The 17,869-nt window shown below is 34.2% G+C and overlaps 1 protein-coding gene across 1 annotated transcript; it reads left to right on the forward strand.

The window, feature by feature from the left end:
• Nucleotides 1-11,832: 11,832 nt before the first annotated feature.
• LOC106754768 lies at nucleotides 11,833-14,946 on the forward strand. Its single transcript, XM_014636832.2, has 7 exons — nucleotides 11,833-12,070; nucleotides 12,169-12,225; nucleotides 12,648-12,773; nucleotides 13,606-13,675; nucleotides 14,145-14,237; nucleotides 14,361-14,474; nucleotides 14,775-14,946. The coding sequence occupies exons 1-7, from the start codon at nucleotides 11,919-11,921 to the stop codon at nucleotides 14,826-14,828; spliced, it is 666 nt and encodes a 221-aa protein (XP_014492318.1). The 5' UTR covers nucleotides 11,833-11,918; the 3' UTR covers nucleotides 14,829-14,946.
• Nucleotides 14,947-17,869: the final 2,923 nt, after the last annotated feature.

A 17,869-nucleotide genomic window follows, 5' to 3' on the forward strand; every position in this document is an offset into this window, starting at 1 on the left:
AAAGTGTGCGAGTGAGGACAAAGCACACTGGAAAGTCTCGTGGTGATGTGTGGGGGCAGTCAACAGTCCCTGTAAGTTGTCGGGGCGTTACAGGTAACACTCCAACACTCTATCATTCACAAGTCACATGAAACAAAATTGTCATTCATCTAAAATAACCAAAATCCTTACATGCAAATGCCATCAAAAGTACTTTTGCAAGGCTTGTAATGAGGCTGGGCTAACAAGAAGAATTGGTTTTTCTGGAATGCAAGAGAGCTATCATAGTATTCAACATTTAAGCACAACTCTCTTCCTCACCAATCTCACTCATTCCCAACTTTTTCCCTTTTCTTTTGCATTGAGCCCATCTTCATGCTTTTCTTCTTTTCTTTTCTTTTTANCATGCATTTTTCTTTCTCAACCTTTAAGCTCAATGCTTTACAATTGTTTTTCAATTTTCCCCCATGCAACTCCAAACTTGAACCTTTTCATCACATACAATTAAGCTCATCCCGACTCAAGGTAAAGAATTTCGAGACAAGGGTTCCTATCCTGTTTAAGGCTAAGATTCAAAAAGGGTATAATATTTTCAAGCACTTTGGGTGAAAATTTGGCTAGAGAAGGGTTTTCAAAAATGGCCTTGATCATATGACATTCACATGCAATTCAATCAATCATCAAGATTAAGGAAATACCATTCATGCTTTCCAGTGAACAATACATACAGCAATGAAAACTCTGGAGCTCAATACCTCACACAACATGCTTTCTCACACAATATTCATTCATACACCCTACCTAGCATCATAACCACAATCATAATTCATCACCCATCTGTTTCACAGAATATTAACATGCAATGCAGCTCAATTATCGTCCACATCAAATCATCATCAAATAGTCTCATCATGCAAATTATTCAGTCAAACATCTTCAGAAAAAGTATTAAGTCACGCATACACACTGAAAATAAAATTCAACCTATTCTACAAAATTTAAATGCAAAGGTAAAAGAGAGAATCTAGGTTGCCTCCTAGTAGCGCTTGTTTAACGTCACGAGCCTCACCCAAACCTGTTTAGCACTTGTCAGTAAGTGCAAATCCATCCAACACCCATCAGTAGGTGTACCTTCCTGTGTTCTTCAGTAATTCCATAAAATTTAGCATCCCCCAGTAGATGCCACCCAAAAATTGTTCCCAAAATTCAAAAATTTACAAGTTCAACAAAAACATAAAACAAAAACTAATATTTACACAAAATATAATTGTCCCAGCAACGTCACGTGTTATCCTTCTTGTTGGTGTCTCCAGTACACCGGATTCTCAGCTTTCTTTTGTCCACTTGCTTGATATGTCCACTGTTTGGTGTCTCACTCTCTACCCACTCCCTCTTCTTATATTTCACTTTAATGCCTGGTTGGAGGATGGATGAATCTTCATTTTTGATTCACAGGTACCTGCAAAATATTACAACTGTTAGTATAAGCAATACCTGATGTGCTATCTTCAAATGCAGCTTCTCTCTCAGGCTTCTTATGTCCGGCTCTCCTTATTACTCTGACCTCTTCCTCCTCAGAGCCAATATAGATAAGCAAATATTTCTCATCTTTCATCATTATCCTTTTATCATGGACACTAATAAGCATCTTGGACGTTGCCATTAAAGGTTTTCCCAAAATTAACAGAATTCTTCCTTCATTGGCCATGTCCACAATTACAAAGTCAAGTAAAAATTCCAACTCATTAATTCGGACAATTGCATCTTCCACCATACCAATTGGCTTCTTAATAGATCCATCCGCAACCGTCAGGGTAGTGTTTGTTGGTTTTAATTTTAGCCCCCCAATCCTTTTAAAAGCACTAAAAGGCATCAGATTAACACTTGATCCTGAATCGATCATGGCTCTCCCTATGTCCACATCATTGATCACGCAAGGAAGCGTCAAAGTCCCTGAATCCTTCAATTTTGGCGGATGATCCTTCTTTCTAGGCTTAACCAACCGGTCCTTATTGCCTTCATCATCAAGATTAATTACCTCTCCAAGATAATACTTGATCCTCTTGTCATACTCAGGAATTCGTGGAGATGCTCCAGGAGTAACGGTTACCTGATTGAAAATTTCTCTGAATGGCTCTTGGTAACTGTCTTTTTCCTTTTCTTTGTCTTCTCTTTTTTCTTCTTGGTTCTACTGTTCATTAGCCTTATGGTCATGAATTCTCTCCTTTTTCTGCTTGTCATAACAACTTTACATTCATCTTTAGGGTTAACATCAGTATTAGCCCTAAACTGATTTTTCTCTGTAGTTTCTATTCTTTTTTACAGTTGCCCAATCTGTGTCTCCAATGATCTGAAGCTAGCTTGATCACTATTTAACTGAGACTCATAGACTTTGAAGAATTTATCAAATCAGTCACTAAGGTCTCTGACTGTCTCAGTCAAGCTGCTCACTTGTTGCCATAAAGGTGATGGTTGCTGCTGCCGAAAGCCTCCTACAGGTCCAGAAGAATTATTCTAATTTTGCCCTACATTGGGGTGGTTCTTCCAACCTTGGCTGGAACTGCCTTGGTTGAAAGTACCTTGCTTGTACTGAAACTGGGCTCCCATGTAGTTAACATCCTGTTGCAGCTCCTCAGGGAAAGCACATTGACCATTGATATGGTCACCACCACATAAATTGCAAAGTTGCTGAGTCTGAGAAACATTCCTTACCCCCATTGGAAATTCAGCGAGGTTCTTTGTTAGCTTGTCCAATTTCTGGGTCAGGAGATGATTTTGAGTCGTCATTGCATCATTCGTAGGGAGATGCAAGAGTCCTCCTTTCTGCGCGCCTCTCTCTATGTACCACCTCACTCATAGCCATGCTCTAGATCAATTCATAAGCCTCATCTTCAGTCTTGGTATTTATGCTGCCTCCAGCTGAAGCATCTAACATCATTTTAGACTGAGTATGAAAGCCTCCAAGGAAGGCAAGTAAGTATGAAGTCTTGTCAAGTCCATGGACAGGGGTCTTTCTTAACAAGCCTTTAAATCTGTCCCACGTTTGACCTAGAGTTTCCTCCATTCCTTGTTTGAACAAAGAGATCTCCTACTTCCCTTGATTAATCTTGGTTGGCGGGAAGAATTTGTTCACAAATTTTGTTGCCAACGCATCCCAGTTTCTGAATGTGCCTTCCGAGAATGAATGCAACCATGCCTTAGCATTTCCTCCAAGAGAGAAAGGAAGCAGACTAAGTCTAACCCTATCATCAGAAACCCCATTTATCTTCACGATGTTGCAAATCTCGCTGAAAGTGGTTAAATGCTCATATGGATTTTCATTTAACATTCTGTGAAACTGATGACTCTGGACGAGCTGGATAAGAGCAGGGTTCATAACCATATTGGTTGCATTGTCTGCAGGCAAAGCTATGCTGTTAAAGTTCATAGGACCCACCATGTTGGATGCATCCCCAAGTGTACGCCTAGGAGGAGGTTGGTCCGCCATCTCCTCAATATTCTGTGTAGAGGTCTCAAATCAAGAGTGCAAAAGTTCTTCAGGAGAAGGAAAGTTTTCACTTGCAGGGCGTCTAACTTTCCTCCTTCAACTGTTTGAGAGTCCTTCCAAGAGAGGTTGCTGGTCCTTTCTGCTTCTAGTGTGTATTGTTTCCTGCATACACAAGAAACATACCCTCAAAGCACTTTTACAAAAAATAAAACAAAATTAAACAGAACAGAATAAAAACAAATAATTACAAACAAGTCAAATGTCAATCAATTCACACTACTAAAAATAACCTCGAGTCCCCGGCAACGGCGCCAAAAACTTGTTGACTCACTGGCAAGTGTACCAGATCGTTCCAGTAATATAATCGGTAAAGCCCGATATCGTTCTTCCCAAGAGACTCGAAAGGNAGAAAGTTCTGAATTTGTTCATAATACTAAAAAGTGTTTAGAATTGATTTTACCAATTTATCTTAAGGTCATGCATTGATGGATGAATGCTTATCTTAAAACGTGTGGTTGAGTTAATCATTCATTCATGTGAAAGGAGTTGATTATGAGGTTATAAATGAATATTGTACCTATTGTGTTGTTGTGTGAACATAGTTGAAGCAATAACAAGGTACGAGAAAACGGTGCAGGAGAGTGAAGTGATGGATTTAGCTGAATTGATGGACATAAAAAATATACAAATGAATGTGCATTGCTGCTCTGACAATCAGGTACGAAGTTGCAACCCAGGAATGAATGACGAGAAACGTTGTAATTCCATTTGCCTAAAGCATCCTTGTAGAAAAGGTGGTCGTTGCAAAGTCTTTGGCCATAGACGCCGAAAACATGTTTGCCATTGTTTATGTTAAATATATGAAACCCTAAATTCTAATTGTATGCAACATATAAAATCTATATTTTCATTGTTCGTTACCATGTTTGGCCGAGCAGACTTTGAGGTGCGTTGACCAATTGTTGACATGTGAATTGGATCCAAATCACAGAGGGCAAGTCTACCTACAAATACTCTCTCACTCTCAACTTAGTAAAAGTTTTATGAATATTTATTGTGAGCATAAGTGGTAATGAGATGGATCTTACTTCGTGTTATGTAAACGAATAATAATAGCCCTTTTAGGCCAACGAATTATAACTATATATCAACATTTGTATATTGACTTATTTTGTTTCTATTTGTAAATCTTATATCATATAAATATTATATTTTCCCTATTTCCAAGTGGTTAAAATATAATTGGTATCTCTTGTTTGGAACCCAACACAATGGGCCTACTTTTGTCACCGTTAACATATTAAATTAAATATAACAATGATATAGAGATGAAGATAAGCCTAAAGAGCACAAAATTTTAAAGACTAAACGCATACGGGTCGTCCTTTTAAGGAAAATAGCTTAGACATTATGCACAACTCATTATCGAGTTCCTATTCGATTTAACTATTTACTAGGTACAAGATCATTATTTTAACATAGTATGTTGTCGACTAAAAGAATTACATTTTTTGCACTTTATTACTCTTTGACTTATTAACGAGTGATTTTGGTAGCCACAATTGCTGGTGTTGAGATTATTGTTAGTGGTAGCACTGGTTTTGTTAATCCCACATTTCAGAATTTTGGTTTTTGATGATGACAACACATAATTAATAACACATGCGTGTTATATGGCTATATGGGAACATGTTTATGTTGTTACTGTGTTGTTTGCATTTCACTGTGCTATATATGTCATTTTATACTTGAATGCATGACACATTTTTTGCTATTGCCTTTTGTTTTGTTGTTCCAGTTCCAATGCCATTTTCATTTCCGTTTCCTTTTCCCACTCCGAATAACGTTTTTATGTTTCTATGTTAGAGTCCAATTTGTGCTTTTGGTTTGCATTTTGATATAGGAGTAGTGCGTTTCTATTTGGGATTTCATTAAATTGAATTTTGTTTCAATTTAGGTTTTTGAATTGGCGGTGTCATTTTTTGTTGCGTTTTTGGTACTGCATTGTGCTTTGTTTTCCAGTTCTGCCACTGCTTGTGTTTTGCATTTTGTAATTAATGACAGCTTAATTGTTCTAGGTTGGTAATTGGTCAAACTGCATTGTCTCCATGAGATTAATTTGTTGTCATTATGCTCTTGAACTTGCATAATATTAATCAATTTTGAGCTTTTCAAATTAGGTATACGCTTAGTTTCCTAATTCGTGTGTACCAAATTCATTAATTGTTGCAATCGCGTTTGCTTAATTCGTGGTTATGAAAACCCAACCAATATTCACTTAGTTTGTTGATTAGTGTTGGATTAGGCTGAAAAGAGTGTGTAATTAGTGGTAGTCAATGATCGGAATCATTGCAGGGAAGCCAATAATCGGCTTGTTTGAGTCATTGTTTTAATTTGAGTGTTTGTTAGTTAGTAAAATTGTCGACATAAACACCTCCCACCACGTGTTCGACCTAATTCCTAAACAACATTTGGCCCTTGAGAGACGACCTAGGGGACATTCTCTTAGCTTATACTGCATTTAATTGCTCATTAAATTTGATTTGGGTACGGCCTCGATCACCATGCTTTCATTGAAGATAACTAGTGTTTTCTTCATAAATGGGACATCCAAAATGACCTAACCGCTCAAGTTTCCATATGCTGGGAAATCATTTATAGTGCAAAACAACATTGCACGCAAACGAAAAGTTTCTTGAACATCTGAATCGATGACGTCGACCCCTTCTTCCCACAACATTTTCAAATCATCTGTTGATAGGGGGAGCTATGTAATCTAATAGATTAGTTTTCGAGCAACTTTCGAAAAACCAGCTCTGGTGCCAATTGTAAGAATAGTTAGGCCTTATTTATCCAACCAAGAGGGGAGGTGAATTAGTTCTTATTGAAAATATGTTCTTTTATTAATCTTTGGAAAATCTTTATAACTTTCTTAAACACATAAGCCAAAAAAGAATAAAATGCAATAAAAGAGTAAAGGTATAGAAAAACCAACACATATTTTTATACTGGTTCGGCCTCAATGCCTACATCCAATCTCTTTCAATCAACATGAGATTGAAAGTTCTTTCACTACGAAGATTGAGTTATACAACAAGACCTATACAGACCCTCTCTCAATGTAATTTCCTCTCCAACTCCAAATCTAATATAGGAACAAATACAACATAGAAAATATTGTTGGAAAACAGGTAGGCTTCTTTAAACACCAAGAGGGGGGTGAATTGGTGATGTTTCAAAAATATGTTCTTTTCGCAATCTTGCAAACAAAGTCTAAAGCTTTTTCAAGTTTCTTGAAATGCAAGTGTTGACTCACTCGCAAGTGTACCAGATCGTTCAAGTAATATAATAGGTAAAGCTCGATATTGTTCTTCCCAAGAGACTCGAAAGGCCTTATCGTTCATGTGAATTAAAATCGTAAGACTTGTAGAAAAAGATTAATTGTTGCGGATGCAAAGACAGAAAATAAACATGCAATGTGATTGATTCAATTGACGAAAAAGACTATGGATGAATGGAGTTGTTGGGGGTTGACAATTTCATCTTATATGCTCCCTCTTATCTACTCCTCTTGTTTAATGTGCTTGATTATCTAATTGTTATGCAAACTTTCTTGGCCTACCCTTAACCCGATCCCTCGGCGAAAAGAGCCTATTACTAATTACCGACTTGCTATCCCTAGCCTCCCCTAGAAATTAGCAATGCATTACCGAACATAAGCAAAAACAATTGATNGTCCTACCTCCCTATCCCTAGGTGGTATTTCATTAATCAAGGAATTTCTCACCAGTTNANGACAGTACTGTANGTTCCCGTATCAATAGAGACAAACAACAATTATCGAATGAGTTAAACGATAAAAGCTTTAAGCGCAGATGAGAACCCAACGATTGATAATCAAAGAATATGAAGAATCATATAAATAAACAAGAGTTTCAATAAAAGAGAGTTTCAAAAGATTACATTGTTTCCCCCAACAACAAAAGGGTTTAGNTCACCATTGTCATGGTGAACCTAGATGAAAATAATGGAAGAATGGAAGAGCAAACCCTAGATAGGATGAAAAAGAGCCTAAGCATCCAAGAAATCTTCTCCAAGGAGTGAAAATTAGGTATGGTCGCCCTCTTCTGTCAAAAGAATGAGAATGAAATCATAACAGGGCTATTTATAGCTGAGGAGCGTCACAGAAAATAGGCCTAGGCCCAACGGACAACCGCCCGGCGGCACACTTATGCCGCTCGGCGGTTTGCCTCTAATCGCGCCACCGCCCGGCGGCAGGGGGCCACTGCCCGGCCGTTTGCATCTAATCGCAAATCCGCCCAGCGTCCACGCGAGGTGCCTCCTCCTCGCATTGGACCGCCCAGCGGTGCAATTTTGCCGCCGGGCAGTTCCTAGACTCTTCTTTTCTTCAATTTTCTTCTTCTGTCTTAAGTCTAAGACCTTCATCTTCAACCTCAATCTTCACTTTCATCAAAATCACTGCAAAACAATGCAAAACAAGCATAATATCGCTAAAAACAGCTTTTGACTCTCGACTGACTCATTTATTGGGTTTTACTTTATTCTAAGCTCATTCCATGTCTTAAGGGGTGTAATTTGGTCTAAAATGACATATGAAAATAACTGTTTTTCAACCGTTATCAGCAAGCAATCAGAAAATGTATGCATCGGAAAAAACGTAGTAGACTGCGTTAGAAATAGAGTCGACTGGAATGTAAAAGATAAGGGATAGAGAAAATCAAACACAGGTTTTTATATTGTTCAACCAACAATGCCTACATCCAGTGTCCTTCCACCCAGAAGCAAATGCACTATAATGGTTGTGGTTTTTACAACAAGGAATTTATAGAAGACCTCCACGTCAAAAATATAAATCTCCTCTTTAACCCAAAACCAAAATATAGCTGCACAACAAAACTAGAATTGCAGCAAGAATCCCCTCTTCTGCAATCTGCACCACCACTTTGAACAATCCTCAAAGTGCACTATCGCGCTGTATCACTACAGGTGCAACTCCAGCAGTCTTCGCAGGATGCCAAGCCTTGATCACAATTCAGCAGTCTTCATAGGATGTCAAGCCTTGATCAAACAGAAGCACCTTACTTGTGCAGGTAATGATCGGCAAGTGTAAGCGCACAATGTCTCCTCAATGAATCTCGTTCAAGAAAAATCACCACCGTCTTCTTGGAGAATTCTTAAAGCTAAGAGAAATCTTAAACAAAAATGAAATTGTCAGTTTATCAAAAGTCTTAGAACAAACTCGTGTTCAGTCTATTTATAGATTTTTGTTAATCAGTCAGATGCTCAGTCGAATGTGCTACTAATACAGTCGACTGTATTATAACAGTTATAACAGTTCAGTCAACTTAGCAGCCTATGGTCAACAAATAACATAACACATTCAATACATTTGACCAAGTCATCAATGCTCAACTAACCCTTAAAAATATAGCTGTTAGAGTGCAAGAGCATAAAAGAATTCCAAATCAAACAACATATACAGTCTAATATGTAAACTACATAGTCGACATCAAATGTGTAAAACATTTTGAAATTCTTTTCTTCTCAAAAATACACACAGCACTGATCCTCAAAATCTGCACAAAGACTTTAGCATAGTCGAATCCATTTACTATGTAATCGACTGTACTAGAACTTTGTCACACAGTTAAAAGTTCATAAAAGTGCTTGTGTTTTTCAGCTTTAAAATATGTGCAGTAAGTCATTTTAAATTATGCAAAGCACATAGCACATAAAGCATATAAACACATTCCGAATATATACAAATCAATCAGCATAGGAACATGTAGCACATTTCAAACATGTTCAACAGATATAACAGTTCAAATAATTTGCACATAGCAAATTATTTTTCATAATTTGCTATAACATGTACGATCGAGTTTATGGATAAGATTGATAAAATTTTGGTTCATATTATTTGTGTTGTAGTACAGTCGATTAATTTTTCATAATTATCTAAGACACATGCAAAGAAGTCTAACATGACAAATTTGATAAGATTTCGGCAGCATTTGGCATTGGTCTTTGAAATACAAGAAATGAGAGTGGTCAGGGATGACCACAATCAAATATGCATCCGGAGAACAACACAAATAATATGAACCGAAATTTTATCAATCTTATTCATAAACTCGAGCGTACATGTTATAGAAAATTATGAAAAATAATTTTTTCAAACTATCCGATTGGACAAATCAAAATTTAATACAAATGTTTAAAAGATTAGTCGTTTTTGTTAAATTCCTTAAGTTTCACTCAATGATTTCATACTTATAATATATTCAAAATTAACTCAAGAACACATTGCGAAAATTCAATCTAAAAAGTCAACCTAACATGGCAATCATAATAACACAAGAAACTTTATCAAGTAATGCAAACTCACATATCAAATAATCATACTTGCCAAAACTAAAATTCATATATGTTATAACTAACAACTCAATCATATGCATACCCAAAACCCAATCACATGCATACACAAAAACTAACAACAAAATCACTAACCTTCTTAATAGGTTAAAAATGCAATGGAGGGAAATGGAGGAGTGGGAAAGCGTTTTGGAGGCTGCACCACCGTTCCAATATGCGCACAATATGGCCCTAAAGTCGTCGCCCAAGAACGCGCCAAGAACTACACCAAAACGCATTTTAATCGGTTCAAATTGAAGATAGCTCATCAAAGAGTAATCTAATCAGAGTAAAAATGATTTTAAATGGTGCAAATGGGAGAAAATCGTACATCAAGAGCAATGGCGAAGGAGAGAATTCACGAGGAAGACGATGAGCAGTGAATGTTCGTAACTGTTGGTAATAGCAAATCTTTAGACGTCGGCTCCCCCCCCCCCCCCCCCCCTCCAGCCGATTTCTAAATGCCATTAAACATCGGGCCCCCTCCCAAGCCGACATGTAAGGGGTTTAAAAAATTAATTTTTGGCATCCGGGTTATTGGGGGTTGACGTCTAAAGCCTATTTAGATGTCGGGGTTGACATACGGACGTCTAAGGGCAATGAAATAGTGCCTTTTGGGTTACTTCTACAGGTCATTTGGCATTCGGGGTGGGGGGACTGACGACTAAATAGGTTTTAAATGTCGGGGTCTAGGGGTTGGATGTTTAAATCGAGTCATAAAGTGACTTTTGGGTTTCTATGGTAGACAATTTGGCGTCCAATGTTGGGGACTGAAATGTAAATAGGCTTTAGACGTCGGCTCCTCCTACCCCGAACGTCTAAAGCCAATAAAAAATTATATTTTTTTTTATTTTCTCGCACATCTAAGACATCCAATGAAGGTGTATGACGTGTATAGGTATTGAGACGTCGGGACCCCTCCACAGCCGATGTCTAAATGCTTATTTTATTTACAATTTTGTCATCTATCATTTTTAACATTGGATTTTCATTAGTCAAATATCATACGCGTGACATTATACCTTTTTCTACACTAGTGAAAGTGTGCTTTTAATTTTATAAATTTACCATACAATGCTCTTTATAAAATTAAAGTATTTAAGTATTGTTAAAAACCATCTCATTCTTATAAAATAATATTAAAACTATTTACAAAAGCTTTTAAAGCAATATTTAAATCCCTTTTTCTAGTGTGTTTCACTAAATAAGCTTAAAATATTCATATAAAAATATTCATTCTTTATACTTGACTCTCCATTCATTCTCAACCTAAAATGGTACAGTTTGTTTGATCAACTATTCAAGTTTTATTTTATCAAGAAGTAAAAGCATATCTAATTCAAGTACAACAACAAATATAAATTAGTTTATCAAATTTTTGAACGAGTTCCAGGCTACCAAATTACCGTTTCAAAACACAACAATTAAGAAAATTCACATAAATATAATATCTAAAAATCAAGTCACATCCATATAGTTCAAACTCTATACTTTCTAAGACACTATCAAATTTTAACTTAATTACTTTAATAAATAGATTTTAATCCATAGACACTAAGAAGAACTTAAATCTTCAAAAAGTTATACAGATTTCTCAAAATTCTAAACAAAAGTTGAAGAAAATATATTTTAAAAATGTTATTTTTATAAAATGAAGTTTGCATAAGTATTGTTTTATTTATAAGTATTATTAATTGTCCTAATAAAATATTTAAATTTAAATATAAAAAAACTAAAATCATATATTTTTAAAAATCGGAAGTGAGATCATCAATTTAAAGTATTATAATTAAAAACAAGTTTAAAATATTAAAGAATAAATAACCTGTTCTTTCTTGATCAAACACTCCAAATCATAAAAAATGGTGCTAAAAGGAAGATTCCCTCCGTCCACCTTCTTGTATTCAACACGTGATGCACACCTCATTCTCAAATATTTAACATCACATTCTTCAGCGTTCATAAACAGTCCAAGTTCCTTAATTTTCTCACACCTTCATTTTCTCCTCCGACAACAATGGCTTCATTGACTCCAGCAAGCTCTTTCTGTAGCCATCGCAAGTTTCCCTCCAAAGGCAACAATGGTAGAAGCTGCTTTTCCTCTTTCCCTCGCATTCTGTTCTGTCAGAAGCCCCAGGATGATGTTCCCACCGACCAAATCCACCGAAGGTTCTTCACTCTCTCGCTTTTCTTACTCTTTTCTATTGATTGTTCATAACCATCTTATGAAATTTATTAACATTCAATTTTCTTTTTCTATATTGAAGAGAAATCATTTTGAGAAGCAGTGAAATGGCGACCATTGGTGCTATCTTCAACCTCAGGTACCTCCCCTCTGTTTTGGGACAAGTTTCAATTTTTTTAATGTAAATTTAATCCAGGATTTGATTTTGTTAATGGGTATTGAGACCCTTTTGTTTTTCAGTTTTGGTTTTCCTTTGTGCTGGAAATGAATGGTTGTTAAAAAATAGAATTTGGTATGGGTTTTGTGTTTTGGTGGCGCTCTCTATCAGATATTTATCTGTTCTTCTGATCAGTTAGTTGTTTCTTGATTTATTTCGTATGCTGTTGTTGTGTTTTAGTTTCCCTTCTCTGTGTATATAAGTCCTCTACTGGACTGAGTTTTTATCAAGTCTTATTTAATCAAATAAAACTGTTTTCTTCTTCTTTCATGATGGTAATATGGTATCAGAAGAAATCATCCTCCTTCTGTGATTAACACTCTGATTTTCTTTATCTAATACAGTGGGAAAAAACCTGATTATCTTGGAGTGCAGAAAAACCCACCAGCATTAGCTCTCTGTCCAGCAACTAAGAATTGTGTATCAACCTCTGAGAATATCAGTGATCGCACACATTATGCTCCTCCTTGGTAAAACTCCTCTTTTCCTCATTTTTAATTTTAGTTTTGGTTTTATGGAATTCTATGAATATGTGAAGTAAATTCAATGTTTTAGTTGTGTTTAGATTAAAGAACTTACACACACCTTAGTCATTTGTTTACTGATTATGTTCTCATAACGAGAGTAATTATATATGAATAATTTGTTACTAGGATTAGAAAAATATGGTTAAATTATTTTCATAAAGTTCTAACCTATTCTTGAAAATCTTGTTGAAATAATGAAAACAACTTATAAAGATATCATTAGTTATTTTGAACACCATGACTTGCAAAAATACTTATAAGTCTGATAAAGTCTTTTCAAACATGTTGAAAGTTGAAGTATTTCCATTACGTTGTTATTTTGAGTCTTCGGGTAAGTATCAAGTGGTGTCAAATTTAGGTATTGAGGAGAATCTGGTAAAAACCAAATTTAGGAGATAACTTGTGAAGGTTTGTTTATTTATTTTTTGGATTTAGTTCAAAAGGATGTTATGGAATATTTGTGAGAATCAAGTTGCAATAGCAAAGTGCACTTTGAACAATTTATCACTATTTAAACCACCTGAAAATTGTGCAACTGGCGGCTTTGGACTGTTGAACAATGTTTATTTGACAGAAGAATTGGATTACTGGTCACACAAATATTGGCCGGTGAAGTTGTACAATCTTTACTTTTACTATTTATTTGACAAAAGAAACTTTTCTCTAGCTTGGTCTTTGTATTATTGAGTATGGTCCCACCAAATTCCTAACTTTATTATTGGAGATAGATGAATCATGATGTCACTTTGTTTTGATATTTTTCCTTCTTTTTCAGGAACTATAATCCTGAAGGCAGGAAAAATCCTGTGAGCAGAGAGGAAGCCATGGACGAACTGATAGACGTGGTAAAAAAATCTTGCTGAAATTGAATTATATCACTGGATTGCAATTGTTCTTTCCCTTCCCTCACTCTGTCAACATTCATTATAATTTATAAAAATTATCAGACTAGGGTTAGTAGTTCACTTTGCAACACAGTCTTTCTATTGCAATTTCTTTTCTGATATTGGTTAAAATTTATAGAAAATTATAGTCACAAAAGAAACATTAGGTGGTTTTTAATCAATTTTTACTAATGATGAAGAGTTATCTAAAAGCGTTCAATATCCTTCTTTAACTGATGTAGTCAAATCAAAATATTTGAGTCGAGATACCCCTTATTGCTAGTCTGTTTTGTAGGATCAAATCAGATCTCAACTTTAATTATAGTGCTAACCTTTTTCTAGTTTGTTATATATAATTGGATTGTAAAAGCTGGATATCTGCACTTTTTCAATCATTTATCTAAAAACCATCTCCCCGTGACATTTACAGATTGAATCAACAACACCAGACAAATTTACACCAAGAATAGTTGAAAGAAAAGAAGACTATATCCGTGTGGAGTATCAAAGCTCAATCTTACGGGTATGCGTAACTTATATCTAAGGAAACTCCTCATGAAAAAAAATAGTCATTTTATATATTTTAGTTTATATCATCAACCATCTCTAATTTCCTTTCCTTTTTTTCTGTGTCATGTCCTAACAGTTTGTGGATGATGTCGAGTTCTGGTTTCGACCTGGCAAGGGTTATACTGTGGAGTATCGATCTGCATCTCGGGTGGGAAACTTTGATTTTGATCTGAATAGGAAAAGAATAAAGGTATGGTTTAAGTTCTTTCTCTATAGTTGCATAAAGAAATTATTGGTTTGCAGGGAAAAACTTCCTTTTTCTCTCATATCATGTCTAGACACTTTTTAAAGTTTTTATGATTCACTAAAGTTGTGCCTAAATGATTTCCTTTTTTTTTTTGTAAATTAGTCAACATTTTAACTGAAGGTAAATTTATTTAACTGTACTTTGATCAGAAATAAATTGACATTTTCAAAATGGTAGAGAAAAAGAATATTTTTCAGATGGATGCAAATCCTTACCTTAAATAATATTTTTGGTTGGTGTCAGGCACTGCGACAAGAGTTGGAGAAGAAAGGATGGGCATCTCAAGACACAATATGATGAATAAACTAAGGCAGAAGTCATATCATCGTAGTCATCTAAGAAAGCATTATTTCATAGACCTTGGGACCTTCTATACTTTACTAATTGAAAAAGATCTCACAAGATCATCATTGAAAGCAATATTTTGTTTGATGATTAGAAATGTGGAAATCATTGAAAATAGTACTCCAAACTCCATATCACAGCTTCCTTATTACATAACACACCTCACAAAAAAGTATTATATTTATCTGTAATTATAGTTGTTTTTTTTATGACCATTTTACAACTCCAATGACTATGTACTTATACTGATCTATAGAAGGAAGGAAAGCCACGTATTAAATGTAGGTATTATTCTAATTTTGAGCATATGAATATGTAGGCATCTTATCCTTTGGTTTTCTTGTGGTTACATATAGTTGAATTTATTCAACAATTCTTCCTCTTTTATTACATATTGATACGCAATTCTTCCTCTTTTGTTATCACGATGTAAATGTTTGCTACGCAGTTTCTTAGGTTTCTTTCTTTTATTTTCCATTTTTTAGCATGTCTAATATTTTGATTGGATTCATGCATATTATTTCGAATCATGATTAGAAGTTGAAGTTTTTTTAGATATTTAAATGTAATTTGTTCTCTTTTATTAAGCTTTTTGCTTTTATTGCCAACCATGATTTGGAATCAAGTTTTTTTTTTAATATTTAAATCTAATTTGTTTACTTTTACTATGGTTATTGTTGTTTCTAGATTATAAAACAAATTGAATTTTAACTATTTTTAGGTTTTATACAAAAACATTAACTATTTAAATTTATTTGTCAGTTTTCTTTATGGGTAATTAACAAAAGCCAAACTGTCCCTCCAAATATATATATATATATATATATATATATATATATATATATATATATATATATATATATATATATATATATTTGTAAATTCTCTTTTTATTCCATAAAAGTAATTAAACAATTGAAAATGGTCCGACCAACCCAAAGCCTTCTGCTACTTTCTATAATTGTTGTCATCATTTTCTTTTCTGGTAAACTCATTTTTTATGATTGAAAAGGGAAATAAAAAGGTTTTGTTCTATGTTTTGATGTTGAATAACACATTGATTAATGGAATTAGGATGAAAATTGAATCTATGAAATATATTTTATTTTGAGTCGAATAAATAAGTTATTACTCTATTTTATTTTAGCTTAAATTTGATTCCATTCAAATGATTTATGTTATTTACTATTAATTTTTTTTTGGATGGATGTTTGATCTGTTCATACAAGTATTATTTAAAAAAAATTAAAAACCATATATATATATATATATATATATATATATATTTAGAAGAGAAAGTTCTGAATTTGTTCATAATACTAAAAAGTGTTTAGAATTGATTTTATCAATTTATCTTAAGGTCATTCATTGATGGATGAATGTTTATCTTAAAACGTATGGTTGAGTTAATCATTCATTCATGTGAAAGGAGTTGATTATGAGGTTATAAATGAATGTTGTACCTATTGTGTTGTTGTATGAACATAGTTGAAGCAAAATCAAGGTACGAGAAAACGGTGCAGGAGAGTGAAGTGATGGATTTAGCTGAATTAATGGACATAAAAAATATACAAATGAATGTGCATTGCTGCTATGACAACCAGGTACGAAGTTGCAACCCAGGAACGAATGACGAGAAACGTTGTAATTCCATTTGCCTAAAGCATCCCTGCNGAAAAGGTGGTCGTTGCAAAGTCTTTGGCCATAGACACCAAAAACATGTTTGCCATTGTTTCTGTTAAATATATGAAACCCTAAACCCTAATTGTATGCAACATATAAAATCTATATTTTTCATACCAAGTTTGGCCGAACAGACTTTGAGGTGGATTGACCAATTGTTGACATGTGAATTAGAATATCTAAATCACAGAGAGGGCAAATCTACCCTTAACTTAGTAAGAGTTTTATGAATATTTATTGTGAGCATAAGTGATAATGAGATGGATCGTACTTCGTGTTATGTGAACAAATAATAATAGCCCTATTAGGCCAACGAATTAAAAATATATATTAACATTTGTATATTGACTTATTTTGCTTCTATTTGTAAATCATATATCATATAAATGTTATATTTCCCTTTCGGATGGTTAAAATATAATTGTTATCTCTTATTTGGAACCCAAGATAATGGGCCTACTCTTATCACCGCTAACATATAAAATTAATTATAACAATGATCTAGACATGAAGATAAGCCTCATGAGCACAAAAGTTTAAAGACTAAATGTTGATGGACCGTCTTATTAAGAAAACGAGCGTAAACGTTATGCACAACTCATTATCGAGTTCGTAATCAATTTAACTATTTACTAAGCACAAGATCATTATTATATCATAGCATGTTATCGACTACAAGAATTACATCTTTCGAACTTAACTACTTTTTGACTTCTTAACAAGTGGTTTTGGTAGCCACAATTGTGGGCTTTAGGACTTTTGGCAGTAAAAGAAGAAAATTGATTTTTAGCAGCAGTTAAGTCGATTGAATTAAAGTATCAAAGAAAAATCAATTTCATATCCAACGATAGAAAGTTTGGCATCACAAATGTATCATAGCGTCACATGAATATAACCATCCGAATAACCACCATTAAAATTATTAGAGCTGGTTTTGATTGCATCTAATTTATTTTAAAAAATTTCATCTAATATTTAACGAAGATTACAATCGATAAGAATGTATTTAATATTTTTTGGCATTTTTAAGCAGTACTGAATTAATTTTATATAAATATGTAGTGCTTATTGGAAATTATAATCACTAGGAAAGTCATATGTCTTTAAAAGAAAAATTATTAAATATTTAATGATGTTAATTGTATAGTATATAGTATAGACCAAACAATTAACATTCTTGACCGTACGATCCATCCGCTACAAAAATATTAATGGTCAACCAGGTCAAAGGGTTTTATTGAAGTTGGGCCATAATTGGGACAACGTTTAAGTTATCATTGGGTTAATAGTCCAACAGGTCATAAAATAAT

This window comes from Vigna radiata, unplaced genomic scaffold (genome assembly GCF_000741045.1).
Source record: "Vigna radiata var. radiata cultivar VC1973A unplaced genomic scaffold, Vradiata_ver6 scaffold_473, whole genome shotgun sequence".
Lineage (NCBI taxonomy): Eukaryota > Viridiplantae > Streptophyta > Magnoliopsida > Fabales > Fabaceae > Vigna > Vigna radiata.

What these genes read in the sequence shown, in the direction of transcription:
- LOC106754768 (XM_014636832.2), top strand. Translation starts at nt 11,919, where the DNA reads ATGGCTTCATTGACTCCAGCAAGCTCTTTCTGTAGCCATCGCAAGTTT. An exon ending in GGTGCTATCTTCAACCTCAG is followed by an intron (nt 12,226 to 12,647) that starts GTACCTCCCCTC and finishes TATCTAATACAG; the next exon opens with TGGGAAAAAACCTGATTATC. An exon ending in ACACATTATGCTCCTCCTTG is followed by an intron (nt 12,774 to 13,605) that starts GTAAAACTCCTC and finishes CTTCTTTTTCAG; the next exon opens with GAACTATAATCCTGAAGGCA.